Genomic DNA, 19,995 nt, shown 5'->3' on the forward strand with positions numbered 1-19,995 from the left:
CTGGATAGCAATTGGGCACAAGACTAGAACACTGGACATAATGAAAGCACTAGACATAACAGGACAGGACTGGGGCACTGGGCTGGATTGGGCGGGAGAGCACGGGACTCAACATGGCTGGAACACCGAACTGTGCGGAACAGGCCGGGAGAGGCAGAGCAAGTACAGTAACAGGCAGTCATGGAGACAGACATACAATCAGACAGAGAGAAACCAACTAACAGACAGCCTGTCAAAAAGACGGGCAGGTGGAAGGTAGACAGCGAGACACACCGACAGGGAGAAAGGCCAGGACACTGTAACTGGTGCACTGAAAACCCTTCTCAGTTCTGCTGTGAACAGCTGGTAGCTGGAGCAGAACTCAAGTCCCTCCTCCCATACTATACATCAATAGCCCAGGACAAGGCCTGCACAGTGAGCATGTACCTCGGCTCACATAAGCCAGGTGGGAATGTTCTTTGGAGAGGGCAGAGGCCTGATCATCACTAATCTCTCAAGAACAGATTCAAAGGTAAAAAACTGCAGAGGGCGCTGTTTTTCCCTTTTCTTTGACGATGGGTTCCCAGATTGGATCATCACAAACAATAAAAGGTGTCAGAGGGCGCTCTAGGGTAGCCTGCACGTTCCATTACGGTTTGTTCTGCCAGGAGCAGGAAACAAATCCATCTGGCCGTCATTCACTTCCACAATGTAAGTTAAATATTTCAAAACATATGTGCATAAAATGCATGGAGACACTTCCTTGGCCTACTGGCAGAGTGCACAAGACATTTGATGCTGATCGGTCCAATGGTTTGCAAGATTAGCCCTGGAAGGACAAATAAATACACAAAAAAACAAAACAAAAAATGGATTATTTAATTTCCACTGTGACAGATAAAAAGTCAAGTCTGAAAAATAGAATATATCAGTAACAGAAAAATAACATGAAAAGTTTCAACTTGGGAGTTTGTACAAGTTGGTAAATTAAGAGTACCAAAAATAATTCAGTTTTTGATGGTTTGTAATGATTTGTTTTTGTTTCAAGTACATATGTTTTTTGATATTTGTTTCCATAGATGTAATCCTTCATTGTAAAAATGTGAATAATAAAAACAAACTCGTCTTTATAATACAAAAAGACAAAATATTGTAATGTATTACATGAGACAAATATGTAGCTTATTCAAGGCCTGAATTTGATATATTATACTGTACATTTATATCAAATATATTAGATAAATATATTTTAAATGTATTTTACAATACCAATAAAGCTCTCTCTGGCATAACCTCCTGTCAACATCACCCCCTCTCTGAAGAGTAATCTTCCAGAGAGGGGGGGCATAAGCCCTGGAACCTAAGGGAGGAAATGGGATGAAAGTGTTTTATGGGACTTTTATGTTAGAACAAAGATTATTAAATAAATAAATTAGTGAACACAGAAGTTTCATAAGACGCAAAGATTTTATAACCACTGTAATAATCCCATTTCCTTCCAGGGAATAGAAAAGATTACTCTTCAGAGAGGGGGTGATGTTGATTCGACAAGAGGTTATGCCAGAGAGAGCTTTATTGGATCCACACCACAGACACTGTCTAGTCAGTGATTATATTTGAAACAGGTGTTGTTGTGTATTGACTAATCAAGTGACATGTGAACTGCTGCATTCCATTGTCACTGCTTTATGTGTAGATGCTGCCTTTTTACACTCAAATGTATTTGACTTAAAATACACTTAAATGACATACACATGTCTTTGTCTACATATATTCTTTAAACCCCATAAATATACTTCATTGACTGGAGTCCCCCAGGGGTCTATACTAGCCCCCCCTCTTCACCAAATCTCTTCACGGAAAATAGCCGATTTTTGCCGAATATTCACCAGGGTTCATGGGGTAATAAGACTGTGTAGAAAATGCTCAAACAAGTTATACAAAAAAGAACTACTGGTTGGATTGCTGTGTATCTTCATGCTCCCCATAGCATGAACTCTACTGAATTTGGTGACCTCATGGCCTTTCCTCTACACAAGTTGTCTCTCTGTTGTCCATCTAATTATCTAATAGGGAGATTGCAAAATGAACCCTACTTATTTTAGTGACCCCATGGCCTTTCCTCTAGCTGTCTAGCGCACCCATTAGGCCAAAATTTCAACTTTTTTGTTGTTTTAAAAGGCACTTAATTATTAACCATGGTACTTTATTTTCAAAATGTTTTGCTGTTTAAATTATGTTAATCCTTATCACTTTCAGCCCCATTAGTGAGCAAGGACTATAAGGATGGCAAATCATCTAAACCGTACAGTCATGTTTTTTATCAGTTTAGAATATCCCGGTTTCTGTCATTTGATGATCCAGCAAATGTCATTTTGGGTTAAGCCCCATTGATAAAGTAACCATAAATGACCCATGCTACAGGTTAGAAACATGTTTTCCCAAAACATTTAATGGACACGCCTGTTATTACACTAAGCCAGTTCTAACAGGATAGGGAAATTATGTAAGTTCACATGCATGCAAAGCAGTTTCACTCCACCCTTTCCTGATCCCTCTGGTCCATTACCAGTGATCGCTGCAGGGGATTTGCTCTATTGTTGCCCATCCTCTAGAGTATAGGCAAGGACAAAGTAAATGGCATACAGTCAACCACTGGGCTTCAGAATAGCTATAATAATGTGTAATTACACCAATCACAAAGCCAGTTACACAGGATATCTCAGGTCTTCTGTCTAAAAATAGTTTAATGAGTACACCTTTAGTTTATATACATCTACCCATATGTGCTCATCTTAAAAAAGGTGCAAGTGTGCAAGTTTTCTGTGTCTCTGGACTAGATGAAGTAGTTAATTGTTTTCTTGCACTCATCTCATTCATTCTACTAGGTGACTAAGATTCAGCTCTCTGCCTCTAAACCAAGGAAGCTCTTCTCCACCTTCTCCTCTCTCCTTAACCGCCCTCCACTGTTTGCCCCATCCCTCTCTGCTGAAGCTTCCTGTCACCATTGATATCAGAAGCTCTTTCTCCACTCTTCCCACTAACAAATTGTCTGACTTATCTAATGTTAACCTCCCTAAGTATTCAGGTCTTCACCCTTCTGCATTCCCTTCACTGGCACTTGCTGCCCGCATCTAATTCAAAACACTGGTGGTGACCCAAGGGAAACAAGGGCATGGCACTCCCTTAGCTTCAGGACATGACCCACCCCACTAACAGTACACTGTCAATCAGCTAACACAGGACGTTTGTCTCTCCCTTCCCTACAGTACTCTAGCCATAGTGGCCAACACCGCAAGCGTCCTAGACTCTTCTCCCTCATTGCTCCCAAGCTGTGGAATTGTGATCCCCCTACACCTCTTGCCACACACACTTTAAGTATACTGTAGATCAGCTAACACAGGACGTCTGTCTCTCCCTTCCCTATGTCGCCCTGGCCAACACTGCAAGCGTCCTAGACTCTTCTCCCTGCTTGCTTCCAAGCTGTAGAATGACCTCCCGGCCTCTGACGGCCTGAGTCGGTACTGCACACCCACTCATAAATCCACTGCAGTCTGAAAACTCACCCCTTCAGACTCTACCTCAAACTCTAGCTCTCCTCATTCCTTGTATCACTTCTTGTTGCCTATTTTCGATAGACACTAGTTGTAGGTTGCAGACTTAAGTTGGTTACTTGTTCATATACAGTATGCCATTTATGTTGTTTAGATGGACACATAGTGTTAGCTGGTCCACAAATGTGAAGTATGTTATTTAGATTGCATAATTATTTAGACAGATGCAAGGTTTGATGTTTACCTGGTTATCCTCAAATCGTTTTCATTGCACTCTATTTACTTCAGTCCATGCTACTTCCTAAGAGCATCTGTTAATATTTAGATTGTAAAAGGAAGCCAAGAGATTAAAGAGTTGAGGGATTCTCTGATCTGCATGTGGATATCCTGCCGTCCAACCTATGCCCTGGCCTCGGAAGTGCACTTGTATCCACAGTGGGCACATGTCAGAACTTCATTAGGGATGTATTTAATGATGTGTGCAGTCAGGCTTTACAGAGAGTCAGGGGTGTTATGATACAGATGTTCATTCCAAAAAGGATTCTATTTGAAAAGCAGTGACAAAGTAACTGCAGTTGCTACACACATGACCCATCCCATTGGAGGCATAAGTCCTGTCACACCATTACCTTTGGGCACAAAGGTATCTTCGGGCATCTTCTTGTCGCTGATACGTGGGTTACTTTGCATAGCGAGCTGATATTCCTTCACCACTTTGGTGTACTGTCTCTCTGTGGACACACACTGGTAGTTCCCGTAGTTCTCCTGTGTCATAGCAGGGATGAGGTGCAGGCAGTTAGACTGCATTTGCTGACAAGGGCTGCTCTGGTCCTGGTGATTCCACGTGTATTCGGCGTGGTACGAGTCTATTGGACAAGACAGATAGAACGGGACACCCAAGGGAACAGAATGAACTGCCCTCAAAACAGCTGGCATGGCTGAAGCACTCTCCCGTCTGGTCCTGTTTGTTTTCTTTGAATCTAGACGGAAAGAGGATAAGCAAATGGAGATTTGGACAGCATGTTCCACACTTACAATCTGAATATGATATGATAATGCATGTAATCATTATAGTTTACCTCCTACTGCTGCAGGGTTAGGACAGGAGATATTAATTTGAACTCCAGGGATATTTTGAATAGCCCCTCTGTAAACAAAAACAGCATTGTTAATATGTTGCTAAAATTCAGGAGATAACTACCCAGCAGTTCGACAAGAACTACATTTAAAGCACTATTCATAATATTTCAGTATAGTGGTGGAGAGATGGGAAATAACATGGAGGCAGGTTTGGAGGTGCCTTCTTCTGCTTCACAAAGGTCAAGGTTTCCCACTAATCTAGTAGGAAACTGGCAGGAAATAGTAAGTAATCTTATCACTTTGTCCTGTTCCAGTCTTAAGTGGGGCCTGCAGCTTCAAGGCTATTCCCAAATGACAACTTCACTTGATGACTTGATTACATTGACCCATGCAAAATACAATTTAACTGCTGCTTAGCTGCGAGAGAATTGACAATCTTTGGATGTAGATTTGTCCAAATTAGCTACTGTAAGACTTTAGACTTCCCAACAGTTTTAACATGCTGTAACATATTAATAACGTTTGATGTAAAAAAGAAAAGACTCAATTCGTTTTATTCTTTACATTTTAGATCTTAGTTTGTTAGGGGTACCTACGATTTTATGGATAGGTAATATCTTGCAAATTTAAAGGTAACAAAAGTGAAATCGAATTAGTCCTGACTGAATATTAATGAGGTTTATTAAAGAAGACAAGCTGGGGCCCTGATTGCTCGCCGCTCACCTGATAGAGAGCATACCATATCAAGGAACAGTCCTCGCTGTAGCCGGTCCAGGTTAGAATCCGACCAGACAGAGACTCTTTGCTGCATGCCTCCCTCCCTGACATTTCCCATCTCATTCCACTGCCGCTATTGTATAAAGGCTTGAAAATACCCAAGAAATAACCAATATGTGTCAGAGTAATAATTCTATACAAGTTGTCTTAAAGCGTGTTAACCTTCACCCCTAGACAGTAAATCAACGTTTGTTTAATCATTGTGTCAAGACTACCAGCTTGCAGCTGCTGTGAGAGAAAGAAAAACGTTTTTAGCACAATGAGCCATTCAAAGAGAACAGCGCTCTGCTCTCTCCCTCCTATGTCTGGAGGAAGGGAGATAACAGGTTCCCACTCCTCCTTACTTCTAACCTAAAGCTGTGTTTTTCATAAAATCGCCTAAAACTGAAAAAGTCTGTAGAAAAAGAGAAATATTAGACAATATATTTAAGAATATATTCTTAGATTATATTATTATTATTATCATTATTATTCTTACTGGTGCTTGAATATTAATTTTGAATAATATTATCGCACCATTCAGATATCGAGCTCACCACTGTACAGTATCTATATAGTATCTATATTAAATGCGTTTATCCATATGAGCATAGAGTCCACTCTGAGATTGTTCTACTTACGGGACTGTAGGTTTACATCCAAACTCAGTCCAGGCACAATAAGGGTCACGGGCCAGGACACATGCTTCACAGGAACTGTTATAGTCTTTACATCGTTGGAGGTCCAATATAGAGATTTGCTCTCGGAAGCCCACTATTAACTTTTTCTGTATGCAAGAGCAAAAAGGAAAATACAAATATATAAAAAGAAAACAATTCAAAATCACAATTCATGGACAAGCTGCATTTTTACATCAAATCATAGTTTCTTCATATATATGAAGGTATTGCAAAGGATTATAATCTTCTATATAAAGTTCAAGTAGTCTGTGGCTGTGTACCCGGATTCCAAAATATGGACATGCCTGATGTCAGAGCAAAATGCTGTTGTTTATGTAGGCAACAGTTACTCTTCTGTGTGACGTCACGTCACAACAGAGCTCGATCAGAGAAAGAGAGGGAGTGGGAGGGAGAAAGGGAGATTGAGAAGGGGAGAGAGAGAGGGATGGAGGTTATGTGTGACGTTAAACCAGAGCTCAATCAGCGATAGAGAGAGATAGGGAGAGGGGGAGGGAGAGAGAGGGAGAGAAGGACCTTGAGAGCCTATTTCACCCACGCGATAACCCGGCCAATGCTGGGTACTGAAACCCGAACCCGCTGATCAACACGCTGCAAAGTGACACGATGTCAGTGCAATAACCTACAGGCAAGCTGATACTTTCTGCTTATTAGATGATAAAATGTCACCAATACACTGTAATGTATAAACTACTATTGATCACCCTTTACTGTAATGATATGTGTACCTTTTTGGAGTCAAGTTTCATTGATTGAATTGCTGAGTGGTTGGATAGTTGAGTTTCAGTGATGATAAAAGGTTCAGATCCATTCTCTAGCACTTTGTGGATCTTCCCAGAGTCTGTGTGGTCATGAGAGTGTGAAAAGTTTGAACAGTGAACAGTTGATGCGATTAGATTGTTTTCTGTTTGATAACAGACATATTTATATATTCTCAGCCCATTGTTCTAAACATCCTCTGACCCTGGGATAAAATTGCCTATTATAATAATAATAATAATAATATGGAAAAGTGCCAAAAGGCCTGAACAACTCAAAACAGGTAAAACAGGTTGCATGACAGCGTCGCTCTCCAAAAATAACAAAAAGAAAAGTTTAAACTACTTTAAATGACTGACACTGTCTAGCAATGAAGTATAAATTAGGCTTCTGGGACACTGAAGCAGACTATGCATCCATGACATACCGGTGGCAAGGAGCAGGACATTGTACGTCCGCTGGTCTGCGGCCTGGACCTTATCCACCACTATCTTGGTATAGTTGTAGTTGTTTTTGTAGAATGGAGCATGATGGTGTAATGGGTGGATCCAGTCACTCATCTCTGGGTGATCCTTCACAACGTTTACAGTGGCCAGTGACAGGCTCCTGCTGTTTTTCATACACTGCAAGCAGACAAACAGACCAATCTGGGAACCCGTTTGGTTAAAAATATATATACCCCCCCCCCCCTTTGTTTTAGCCTCTGGGGGCACCCCCTCCTTTTTTGTGTGTAACAGGAACTCAGGTTTGTCTCCTCCCCTTTCCTAGTCCACTTCCTCCTGGGTGCTTCTGTATTTATTCCTACTAACAACAACACTACATGTTTATGGCAGTGGTACTAATGAGAGATTACATATCCACTAACCACATTAACCCTGTCGTCCCTATTTAGGGCATGCCAGTGTACGCGAAAATAGCAGATCTACAAGCTCACAATGCGTCAGACATTGTAAACGGGCTATTTTCGCATATTTATCTTAAAGCATAATTCAGGTTAAATGTTTTACATGGTAACTCTAAAGTGGGAAAAACCTTACAATTACAAACATTTCAAATTAAGGTTAAAATAAAGGTTAAACACTGACAAAGAAAATGAAAGAAAAAAGCAGTGGTTGTCTACAAAATGCAATACCATGTGATGATCTTAAAGACACTAAGCACAAACAGTTCCCAGACTGAGAGCAGGTTACAATCATTCTAGCAGGAACAGACTAAACAAAATGTGGGTTGACATGAGTGAAGATACTGTAAACATTTATACATGATCTCCACCAAAGACCACCAAACCCTCTCTTAAACGCCTCCTTGTACAGACGTTATGGAGCCTACTACTGTTAGATCATGGAAAGATGGAAACAACAAGCTGAAATTGGGGCGCTAAGTTGGAGCAAAACATAAAAAAGAGAGGAAAATCTAAGCTTAATGTCTAAATGTGTACACTGTTGCTAGGATAACACACCGTTTCTACAGTTCCACCCATCTATCGAATCATTTTCCAATGCACCCATTGTAGTTAGTCATACATTAAAAAAAACAAAAAAAACATGAACATTGAGCTATAGTTACCCCAAACAGAACTTTTTGGTTCACCAGTGTAACACTGTGATACAATGAAAATGTTTATAGGGGAAAAAAGAGATACTTACAGTTCCTGGCCGAGGGTTTGGAATCTCCTTATCATAACCCTTGAAGTTTGAGTTGTCAAATATTTCTTCAATGTCTGCAATGGAGTAGATGCAAAGTGCTGTGGAGTTCCTAGAAAAAAGATTGAGATGGAGTTAGAAAGTTCCGCTGAGTTTTCCATGAATAGAATACCAAATCTCTGTTTATTAGCTACTGTTACTGTATTGTCTCCCTTTCATCTATTTCAACTATTGATTGAATTAGGAAAATACATATGAAAAAATAAAAATGGGGCAAGGTTTCAGCCCAATCAGAGCCCTACTGACATCCATTATGAAATTTAAGATAACTATTTCAAAGAGTAAAAAACATAAGTGAAAAGAGATTAGTGTAGATACTTCTGTCGCCTACTAGCAGTGAGCACAAGAAATTTGGCGGTGATCAGTCCAGCTGTTTGCGAGATTAGCTCCGAACACACAGACAGACATACAGACAGACCCTCTTCTAGACATCTTGCCTCGGAGGAGCCATGCCTTGGAAAAACAAATACCGGGCAAGAATGTCCTAAAATATACGTATTTCCTCAGGAAAGGGCCCAAATGTTTATGCTTGTTTAAGGAGAGTGGTCAGGTGCTCATGAAGGTTTATAGTTTCCTGACAGCCAAGGTCAAATTAATTTATGCAAAGCACTTCACCTCTGCCTATGCTGTACCTTTCATGTGTGTATTCATGGAATAATTTTGTGTTAATGGTCATTTTAAATGTTGATGCTTGGTTGCCAATTATACAGGCAGGGAGAGCGACTAACCAGCTGCTTGTGAAAAGAGCGTAGACCCTGGTCTTCCGCCAGTCTTCAGCATGCAGCACATAGATATCCTGAAGACGGTTGAAATAGAGCGGCTCATCTGCAAAGCCGCACACGAGCCGGGCCTTCAGGAAAGAGGTCCACATGTTCTGGAAGAATCTCTTTGAACCACCTTCATCCACCTGCAAGAATTTAAGTTGGTCGATTAAGAGGGAGTTCAAAGAGTCTGGTGTAGATACACATGAAACAACTCTGACCAGTAGGATCGGTTCAGACAGGAAATCTAGAAGAAACTAACCACTGAGAAGGCTAGTAGTCTTGGTATGTCCAGAAGCCTTGGGTATCCATGCCAGACAATATAAAAAACAGCCACGCTGTTAAAAGTCTCCTTGGAAAAGGAATTCATCTCAGCTAGGTAAATAGCTACAATGCTGTGTTAGCTGTTCCAACACAGCATTCACCATTCCACATGATGCCTCCTCCTGACAAGGGGATGTGTATAGTGTTAGTACAGCTGGCTGGAATAGAAATATGACTGCAAATGGTTGAAGTCACATTGACTTTGGCCTGGATCAAGGCATGGGCCCCACTGTCTGCAGGGTGTTTTGTATTTTTGTCCAGTTGAACCGTATGAATTGCCACTATATATCACACACACACGAGTGATTTATGTATCGTTTCACAGAACAGATTTATGTTTGGGAGTGTTTTGTGTGCATTTGGTTGTCTGGGTACTATTGTTGTCGAATGTTCCACTGCATCAGCCAATTTCAGCCTGTTTCCAGTGTTCTTGAATCTTTGTTCCTAGTTTCATGCCAGGTTCCTGTTTTGAACTCCAACAAAAAATCTGCCTCGGCCTCTGCACTTGGATGAACCTGCTTCACTGCCATGTGACACGCCCCCTCTGGACAGAGACTGGCATCGGGTTCTCATGACCTGAGGGTCATTACACCTGCTGCATTTACCATCTCTTATTTCTCAGTGCAGTCAGTGTAATAAACAATTCATTTGAGTGGGCATATAAAACATGCACAAGGTAAAAACAAACAGAGAGATGTTCTGCAGTAAGTCCAACAGAAAAACAACACTACAGATAATCAAACTGAGTCAAAACAGAAAACTGCTTGGAAAAGGGATTTCGCTGTCATTGAATACAAACTGAACTGTAGAGCAGAAATGAAAGTAATGCAGTGACAATCATGCAAAGCCACAGTGTTGCATTTCACCGAGCGAATCCATAACAACCATCAATGTGTGCTAAAATGTAAGTAGGTAGCCTTTGTCCTTCACAGTTAGATAGACATTTTACTTTTCACCGTACTTAATTACTTACACTGTTTTCTTATTATGCCTACTAAAGTCCATATCACAAGTAATGTCCTTACACCACCTTACTTAACAAGATTGAGACCGTTATCGGACAGGCTACTTGTGCTGACGTAAGACGGTTAATCTCTCAGCAGGGAACACTTCACTCAGTCTGCTTACTGTAGGTGAGCATTCCTTTCCCAGCAATAACAACCAGGTCACTGACCTCATTACTGAATGCACTGTAGTGTCAGGGTACCTTGCAGACTCTGGCCACTCTGGAAATCCATGGGTCAGCGTCTGGACTGCTGTCAGAGTTCTTCTCGCGGAAAAAGACATAGATCTTCTCATTGTCTGGGTCGTTCTCACGCTTCACCCAGGAGGCAGAGATGAAGGTGGGCTCTGTGAGAAAGAGAGAGATCATTCAAATCACTTAAATCCAATATACCTAGTCCCCCAGGGCTTTATACTAGGCCTACTGCACTTTTCCCTTGCTTGTAGATGTGCTGTTTTCACCCCCAGAATAGGGACACTAGGGTTCAACACCATGCCCTATCAAGTGTTCCATTTAGAAGAAGCCAGTACATTGGCAAACTTGATATGCACCACAATACTAACTAGACGCGTCGCAATTCCGGGGAAATTGCAGAGTGTGGTTGCGCCGACGCCGGTCGCGGGTCGCGGCCGCCGGGACTCGAGGAATAGGCCGGGAGGAATAACGTCGGAGGCTGCGCCAATTACATTGTCACGTCTCTCATGAGATCGCTTGCGTTTCATTTTGAAAGGATCGATCCACCCCGAAATAATGTTTTTGCATCAAACGGTTACATTTTGCGCATTTGTGGCGCCCCCTATGGGTCAAAGTGGAAATGCTTTTGGGAATTTGTTGAGTAAACCACCCTCGACATGCGATTTGAATTTGGGATTGACCGGACGTTTCGTTCGTGATTTCTGGCATTTTTGGTAAAACGGGCCCCTCCCGCTAACTTTGGAAGCCATTTACGGACGAACGGTAAGGTCTATGAAAATGCCGTTTGGATATGTTTACCGCATGGGCTCAGAGATCATGTGTACCGATTTGTGTGAGATTTGGAAAGAAATTGTAGGAAAAGGAGCAAAAAGTGTGTTTTGAAGAAAATTCAAAATGGCGGAAAATATATCCTGACGCAAATGGGCGTGGCCTATATGGGGAGATGCGTATTGACCCAAGGAATCCAGGGAAAAAGAAATTTTGATTTTACGACCTACGGTTCAAGAGTTATAGGCCAAAAGGTAAAGTGGGCTGTTATAGCGCCACCATGTGGCCGACTGGTGTGATTATTTTCATAATAATTTCGCAAAAAACTATTAACCTCCCCTCCAAATCTTGTAACTGTAGCCCTTACGGTTTCCGAGAAAAAAATACTTGAATGGGAGTTTTTGCAATTCCCATTAAAGTGGATGGGGAAATTTAATGCAGAAATAAATCAATATCAAAAAATCTATCCTGACGCAAATGGGCGTGGCCTATATGGGGAGATGCGTAGTGACCCAAGGAATCCAGGTGAAAAGAAATTTTGATTTTCGGACCTACGGTTCAAGAGTTACAGGCCAAAACGTAAAGGGGGCTGTTATAGCGCCACCATGAGGCCGAATGGTGTGATATTTTTTTCAATAATTTCGGACAATATTATGAATTATCCCTCCAAATCTGATAACTCTAGCTCTTACGGTTTCTGAGAAAAAAATACTTGAATTTGAGTTTTTTCACTTTTCCATTAAAGTGGATGGGGACATTTAATGGCACTAATAAATTAATATCAATTAAACTATTCAACCAATCTCTTAGCCCTATACAAGCGCACGATTCCCGATTTAGACGGTCATTTTGATATATGGCACAACATTGGGGGATAAAAACTGTGGGAGGAGATGCGTCTGAAAAAAAGTTTATCTATAAATAAATAAAGAAACTAGACGCGTCGCAATTCCGGGGAAATTGCAGAGTGTGGTTGCGCCGACGCCGGTCGCGGGTCGCGGCCGCCGGGACTCGAGGAATACGCCGGAGGAATAACGTCGGAGGCTGCGCCAATTACATTGTGTCGTCACTCCTGAGATCGCTTGCGTTTCATTTTGAGAGGATTGATCCCCCCAAAAAATCATGTTTTTGCATCGAACGGTTACATTTTGCGCATTTGTGGCGCCCCCTATGGGTCAAAGTGGAAATGCTTTTGGGGATTTGTTGAGTAAACCACCCTCGACATGTGATTCAAATCTGGGATCGATTGGACGTTTCGTTCGTGATTTTTGGCATTCTTTGTAAAACGGGCCCCTCCCGCTAACTTTGGAAGCCAATTACGGACGAACGGTAAGGATGCCGTTTGGATATATTCATCGCATGGGTCCATAGATCATGTGTACCGATTTGTGTGAGATTTGGAAAAACATTGTAGGAAAAGGAGCAAAAAGTGTGTTTTGAAGAAAATTCAAAATGGCGGAAAATCTATCCTGACGCAAATGGGCGTGGCCTATATGGGGAGCTGCGTAATGACCCAAGGAATCTAGGGAAAAAGAAATTTTGATTTTACGACCGGTTCAAGAGTTAAAGGCCAAAAGGTAAAGTGGGCTGTTATAGCGCCACCATGTGGCCGATTGGTGTGATTCTTTTCATAATAATTTCGCAAAAAACTATTAACCTCCCCTCCAAATCTTGTAACTGTAGCCCTTACGGTTTCCGAGAAAAAAATACTTGAATGGGAGTTTTTGCAATTCCCATTAAAGTGGATGGGGAAATTTAATGCACAAATAAATCAATATCAAAAAATCTATCCTGACGCAAATGGGCGTGGCCTATATGGGGAGATGCGTAGTGACCCAAGGAATCCAGGTGAAAAGAAATTTTGATTTTCGGACCTACGGTTCAAGAGTTACAGGCCAAAACGTAAAGGGGGCTGTTATAGCGCCACCATGAGGCCGAATGGTGTGATATTTTTTTCAATAATTTCGGACAATATTATGAATTATCCCTCCAAATCTGATAACTCTAGCTCTTACGGTTTCTGAGAAAAAAATACTTGAATTTGAGTTTTTTCACTTTTACATTAAAGTGGAAGGGGGGAATTTAATGCACTAATAAATCAATATCAATTAAACTATTTAACCAATCTCTTAGCAAAATACAAGCGCACGATTCCCGATTTAGACGGTCATTTTGATATATGGCACAACATTAGGGGATAAAAACTGTGGGAGGAGATGCGTCTGAAAGTATTGCTTATCTAAGTTTATCAATAACAATAGTCTGGTTGCCCTGTTGGGCAACCACACTAATAAAGTGTATAGAGTACTATAGTCTGGTTGCCCTGTTGGGCAACCACACTAATAATAGCTTGAATTTATATAGCGCCTTTCATAAACCCAAGGATGCTTTACATCAAAAATGAACCACCAACAAACAAAAACAACTATATGTCATTAGCCTGAGAGAATAGGTGTCTTTTCAAGGCAGCCTTAAAAGACCTTAGTATGGGGAAGTAGAATCAAAACAAGCTGCCGCGCTTTAGATTTACAACAATTCTGATAATAATGTGATCGTGAACACTCACTCACCCGACACCCACTTTTCATACATCCAGACATTGGTTCTACCTCCTGCCTTCCTTCTGAATTGCAGGGAGCTCCCATCGCTATCCAAGGGTGCTGCTGCATATAAGTCTCCCTCTAAGAATAGCACAGATATCGTACATTACATGAATAAAAGCTCACAGTTTCCATAATTTAGTATCGCTCTGTGTTATTGCACTAGCTTGTCTCGCTTTACTTCATGGCTCACAGTGGTTATGTAACACTGTCAGACTTGAATATGCTTTTCTAAACAACGCATATCAATATTATGCAAGAAACTGTATTTCACATACCTACTATGAGAGACAGTGAGTTATGTGTGTAAACATAGGGAGATATTCCAGTTCCTTCATAGCTTGCTATTATCTCCTGGGACTGATTGTTCACCTGGGAATGCTGCAAAAAAAGAATATTAACATTCATAGGAAATCCCAGAGAATCAAGGGAGCAATGAGCAAACAAACAGTTTACTGTATGACAGCAGAACATAATTAAGCGTCACTGCAAGAAGGCAACACCCAGACACTTTAAATCCTAGGCTAATGTAATGAATGCCTCAACAGACTACAGCTACACCCCAAAAGACCACATAAGTCCTGTTTTTTATGACTAGGCCACCACAAACCAACGTAGATTAAAGAAAATGTGAACACATGGTAGACAGATTTCTAGTATCTCTATGCATAAAACGAAGTACTGTATGCCCACTCACCAGCTTCCAACACTGTGGCATGTGGCCATTAGTCCCGCAGACAAAAATACTGTCCTGGAACCTCTGAATGACTGTGATGACATTTTGACGTGGGCCCTAGAATATAGAGTCCGTTAACAACAGAGTACCGCTGTAGAATTTGCAATCCAAATAATATATTTAATTTTACACATCACTCTCTATTCTCTACCTCTGAACCCTCCTGTGTGCCAGTTGCTTTCAGTGAGAATTCCTGCAGGGAAAGAAATATTATACTGTAAATTCAATTGATTTCCACTTCAGGTTAAATGAGGACAGAAGCTGTCAAGAAGCAGCTGAACATCCATCCATCCAAACATCCACATTCCACACATGTCCCAGTGCCCAAATAACACATGTGTTTTTCTGACCAAAACCCTTGAATGTGTGCTTGGAAAACACAAGGAATATCTGAAATAGTTGTACGATTTCTATTTGTTTTAGTCTTATTCAGGATCTCTTTTTGGATCAAATGTTTTGAGCTCCACATAATTACAGTGGAAATGGATGTAAAGAGTTGTTTGAGCAGAAAACAATCACATTGGTCAGGAATAAATCCTGTCAATGTCAATGGGAGTGTGTTAAGTCTGACAATGCTTTGTTTTCATGTGACTAAAGCATCCATGGGAGGAGAAAGAATCTGAGGAATCTGAATCAACATGGCTATATATTTCTGAAATAGAACTGCCTCCTCCTTAAGCAGGTTGTGTTTGTTTGTATTATATAACATCAGCCATAAACTTTGCCCACAATTTTCAGAATAGATGCAACCTGCAGGGAGTGGGACTCATTCATCTTCAATTCCAAATGTAGTTTAACCCTAATGAAAATGCCGACCTCATTTCCACTTGTGGAACAAAAACAATCTGATGGACATTGGAAACTACACAGTATCTGTGGTCTTCGTGGCCTGTATTTGTGTTAGGCATCAGCTGCCGTTGAAAGGCTATGTGGCGGTTAATGTGCTTTCCACAGCTGCTGGAGCTTTTATTCCAGCCTATTGTGTGTGAGACACAATAGCATGACAAACAGCAATCTGTTACCAACCACTGCTACGTACTTATTAAAGTCTATGAACTACAGTCAGATTTGTAGAAATATATCAGACACCAACCATAGGATTATGTGCTACCACTCAATGAAATATGCTACCATGTTCCTTAAAAATGCAATTAGTAAAGCTTTTTTAAAGCACCTAAAAGCTGATTATTTTAAGAGAAGTAAAGTATGCATTTTGGTTTGTGTGATGACCTGAAAAATGTTGTCTGGCGTATGACTGAATGTCACTTGGTCTTGTTGTCACTTGTCATAGTGAAGACCTTCCTAGGGATCTTGTTTTGTTTAGTCTGTTTGTTTTGTTTGTTTTTGAGGAAGGAAACAGATTGCTTTCCTTCCTATGTTGGGAATGGAGATTTGTTTTGTTCGAACACATTTTGTTAAGTGTAATTAGGGGTGCTGAAACCCCTTTGTTTTTGTGCTTATTTTTGGTCCTTCTGCCACAGTTCAGTTCATCACAAAACGTGCAGGATAAGTAAGCAAAACCTGAAACATATCCTGAACGCTTCATTCAAATCAACCACTAGGGACGCTACAAATGCAAAAAATGTGTAGCATAACACAAATCAAACTATTTAGTTTATCCAGTCATTAAAAAACTCAAAGTATGTTTCATAACACTGTTGCACCATTAGTTCAAAACACGTGCATGGGCCTGATGTAAATTTGGCCATAACTTAATGACAGTTTGTACAAAAATCATCAAACTAGGTGATTATGTTTAATTAAGCTGTTCATGGCCTGGCACAGATTTGGCTGTAAATGAATGAGGAGAAGAAGAAATACACAAACAATAGGGTTTCAGTCCTTCAGGCATGAACCCCTACTGAAGATAAAACACTGTATATTCTAACTGAAGTGGTAAGTGCAAGACAAAACAGCGAGGTTTAGAAGATAAATGAATGAACTAACTTAATTAAAGCTATGAACAAAAAAACAAACAGGTATATGAAATAACAGACATTATCTGAAGTGACCTACCTCAATAACACTATTGTTATCCACATCGATTTTTAAAACAAAGTCAGTCCCTCCCACATACAGTTCATCAGAATCTTCTGGCTGGAAGAAGACACTATGGTTCTGAGTGCTTGGATATGGCAGCTGGCCATTGATTCTGTCTGGAAAGAGAAATGATTAGGCTATTAGTTTCTGTGAGATAGATAAGAATCTGCGTTTGTGAGCATTTTGGGAAGACAAATTGATCAGTGCCAGTAATTGCTGTATATGGTCAGCAGCACGAATTGTAGATCAACTGCATTGTCTCAGAATGAGTGGATTTCCTTTCAAATTTACATTTTATCAGACTAATGGGCATATATAATGGCTCAGTAGGCGATATCAATATCAACAAAGTCATAGTTCAACATTGGTCTGTCAGTGAAGCCTTTTCTGTTGTTTATGGACTTTAATGCTGGCTTTTCACACCTGGCTTAGCTTTAGTAAGCCTTGAGTTTAGAGTGCAAACTTTTCTACTTTATTGAAAGTAACTAACTACATTTACTACTGTACTCAAGTACAATTTTGGGGTACTTTTACTTTACTTGAGGATTTACATTATAGGTCTACTTCTACTCCATTACTACTTCTTTCCTCTTAGAGGAAAATATTATACTATCAGTGTTTCCCCTATATGCATTAAGCAGTGGCGGGCCGCCACCCCTTAAATCCGACCACCACAGTATGATTTTTTTCTGTAAAAAAATTATATCAATGCTCAAATGCATTGATATAAGGCTCAAATGCTCTCAGGCATCTGTGCCATCACTAGTTGTTGATGTGTGACTGACTGATTTGTATAATTTTGTCTATACTTTTGTCTAATAAAAGTATTCCTAAATCTGGAGACAATTCATATGTAAACTATACAGATTATTACTGTAGTGTGCACTGTACTATATAAGACTTTGTGTTTGAGCATAAATATGCATTTTGAGAACCCAACATTTCTTCCCACGTAATGTGCATGTGGCGCATTCCTCCCCCACACCTCAACTCCTCTACAATTATTTGAAAGCTTTAATTACAGTGGTGGAAAAAGTACTCAAATGTTTTACTTAAATAAAAGTATCAATACTGCAATGTAGAAATACTCCGTTACAAGTAAAAGTCCGGAATTAAAAATGTACTTGAGTAAAAGTACAAAAGTATTGGTATCAAAATGTACTTAAAGTACCAAAAGTAAAAGTACTAAAATGTTTGAAAATAGCAGATCTACAAGCTCACAACGCGTCGCAATGTGACATGTTGTGAGCTTGTAGATGTGCTATTTTCAAATAGCCTAGGTATAAAATAGGGCTTATGTGGTTAATGTATATTTTATAATGTAATAATGTATATCTGAAAACTAACTAGTAACTTAAGTTTTCAAATAATTATAGTGGAGTACATTTATAGAAAACTGGAAATACTCCAGTAAAGTAAAAAATACCTCAAACTGTACTTAAGTGCAATACTTGAGTGAATGTACTTAGTTACTTTACACCACTGCTAGTTCATTTGCAGATTTAAAAGTACTGCAAGCCCTGATAATAATAATTGAAATAGAGTGTTTGTTCAGTAACAGGGGTCTACCCATCTCTCCAGCTCTTTAGAAAACACTTTCAGGTCAGGATATCAATTTCATCCAATCAGGAGGAAAGGAGGGATATTTGATACAGGATAAACAAGTGAAATTGGAGGTGATGAAATAAATAAATGAGCAGAACATTTTGGAATTGGAAACTGATGGTTAGTCTCTTGTGATTGATGACCCACCTCAAATGTTGTTTTGTGTTAGAGTCTCCAGGTAACAGCCAGGGATCACCTAGCCCTGGTCCAGTAACGCTCAGGACCAGGGCTAGGGGTCACCCAAAGTATTCAAATAATTTGCCAGCTGGCAGCTGCTGCAACATTTAGTGATGAACACCTTACTGCATGATCTGGGTGTATTCCTACATAAATAAATAATAATCTGGGTACTTTTTAGTTTTTACACCAATGTAGACAACTTGACTGATTCTTTTTGAACAACCCACAGCAGCAGGAAGAGCTTATAATTAACAGCATTAGAGTGATGAACACCTTATTACTGCCTTATCTGGGTGTATTTCATAAATAAATAATAATCTGAATATTCTATCAGCCTAACACATTTGCCAGCTGGCAGCTGCTGCAACATTAGAGTGATGAACACATTTACTGCATTATCTGGGTGCATTTCTACATTAATATATAATAATCTGAGTACTTTTTCATTTTTATAGCACTGTAAACTACTTGACTGATTATTTTTAAACAACCCACAGCAGCAGGCAGAGCTTATAATTAATGCCCCTGAGACTCTTACCTTGGTTAAGCAGCAACCTGGGTATATCCTTCTCTCCCAGACTGGGTGTATCATCTCTGAATCCATCACAAAGCTTTACATGGAAATCCCAACACATGAGATAAAGGAGCATGAATTGTTTCATTGTTTTTTCTTGCTATAGTGATCATTGTGCCATTGTCGTGTGTGTTGCCATGACGGCGACAAAGATTCGTACGTGGATCACAGACGGTCTACGCATCTCTCCATATGGCGAAGTTAACTCAACTGTTACTGATGACTGACTGGCCGCCCCGGCTGCCTCAGCCTAGGTGTTGGGAAAGCCGGCTGGTGTTGCCAGATTCTGCGTGAGAAATAAGTAACATGTCTAAGAAAACAAGCCCAAAAGAGTCCCACTGTTTCCCAAACACTGGGTCGGGACCCATTTGTGGGTTGCAGACATATTTTTATGGGTCCTTTTATTTTTCGTTTCCTACATTTTGTTTTGAATTATTATTATTTCAAAACATTTAAAAAAAAACATTCCCAAAAAAGCAAAAATGTTCATGAATTAATAACAAATTCAAATATGTTTTCAGTAATTTCATGTAAAAAAAAGAAATAATCAAAGAAACTCCATAAATTAGAAAACAAATGTTTAAGAAGTAGTATGTGCGACGCGTTGTGAGCTTGTAGATCTGCTATTTTCAAAATATCTTGAAATACAATGTGGAATATTTGGAAAATTTTGAAAGCTT

At 40.1% G+C, this 19,995-nt stretch overlaps 1 protein-coding gene across 1 annotated transcript; it reads right to left on the minus strand.

Moving 5' to 3' along the window:
- Positions 1-898: 898 nt before the first annotated feature.
- Positions 899-19,544, minus strand: sema7a (semaphorin 7A (JohnMiltonHagen blood group)). The gene is made up of 14 exons (XM_084060763.1): positions 19,280-19,544; positions 16,933-17,072; positions 15,068-15,109; positions 14,878-14,973; positions 14,459-14,561; positions 14,151-14,261; positions 10,822-10,964; positions 9,258-9,436; positions 8,473-8,581; positions 7,254-7,449; positions 6,796-6,908; positions 6,011-6,156; positions 4,613-4,680; positions 899-4,513 (listed from the first exon to the last, which is right to left on the minus strand). Exons 1-14 carry the CDS (start codon positions 19,401-19,403, stop codon positions 4,077-4,079), a joined length of 2,007 nt encoding a protein of 668 aa, XP_083916889.1. The 5' UTR covers positions 19,404-19,544; the 3' UTR covers positions 899-4,076.
- Between the last annotated feature and the right edge of the window lie 451 nt (positions 19,545-19,995).

Source organism: Gymnoscopelus microlampas (assembly GCF_963454915.1).
Source record: "Gymnoscopelus microlampas genome assembly, chromosome: 6".
NCBI lineage: Eukaryota > Metazoa > Chordata > Actinopteri > Myctophiformes > Myctophidae > Gymnoscopelus > Gymnoscopelus microlampas.

What these genes read in the sequence shown, in the direction of transcription:
- sema7a (XM_084060763.1), bottom strand. Translation starts at nt 19,403, where the DNA reads ATGAAACAATTCATGCTCCTTTATCTCATGTGTTGGGATTTCCATGTA. An exon ending in GCACACAGGAGGGTTCAGAG is followed by an intron (nt 14,974 to 15,067) that starts GTAGAGAATAGA and finishes TCTATATTCTAG; the next exon opens with GGCCCACGTCAAAATGTCAT. An exon ending in GGATGTAAACCTACAGTCCC is followed by an intron (nt 4,681 to 6,010) that starts GTAAGTAGAACA and finishes TTTTGTTTACAG; the next exon opens with AGGGGCTATTCAAAATATCC.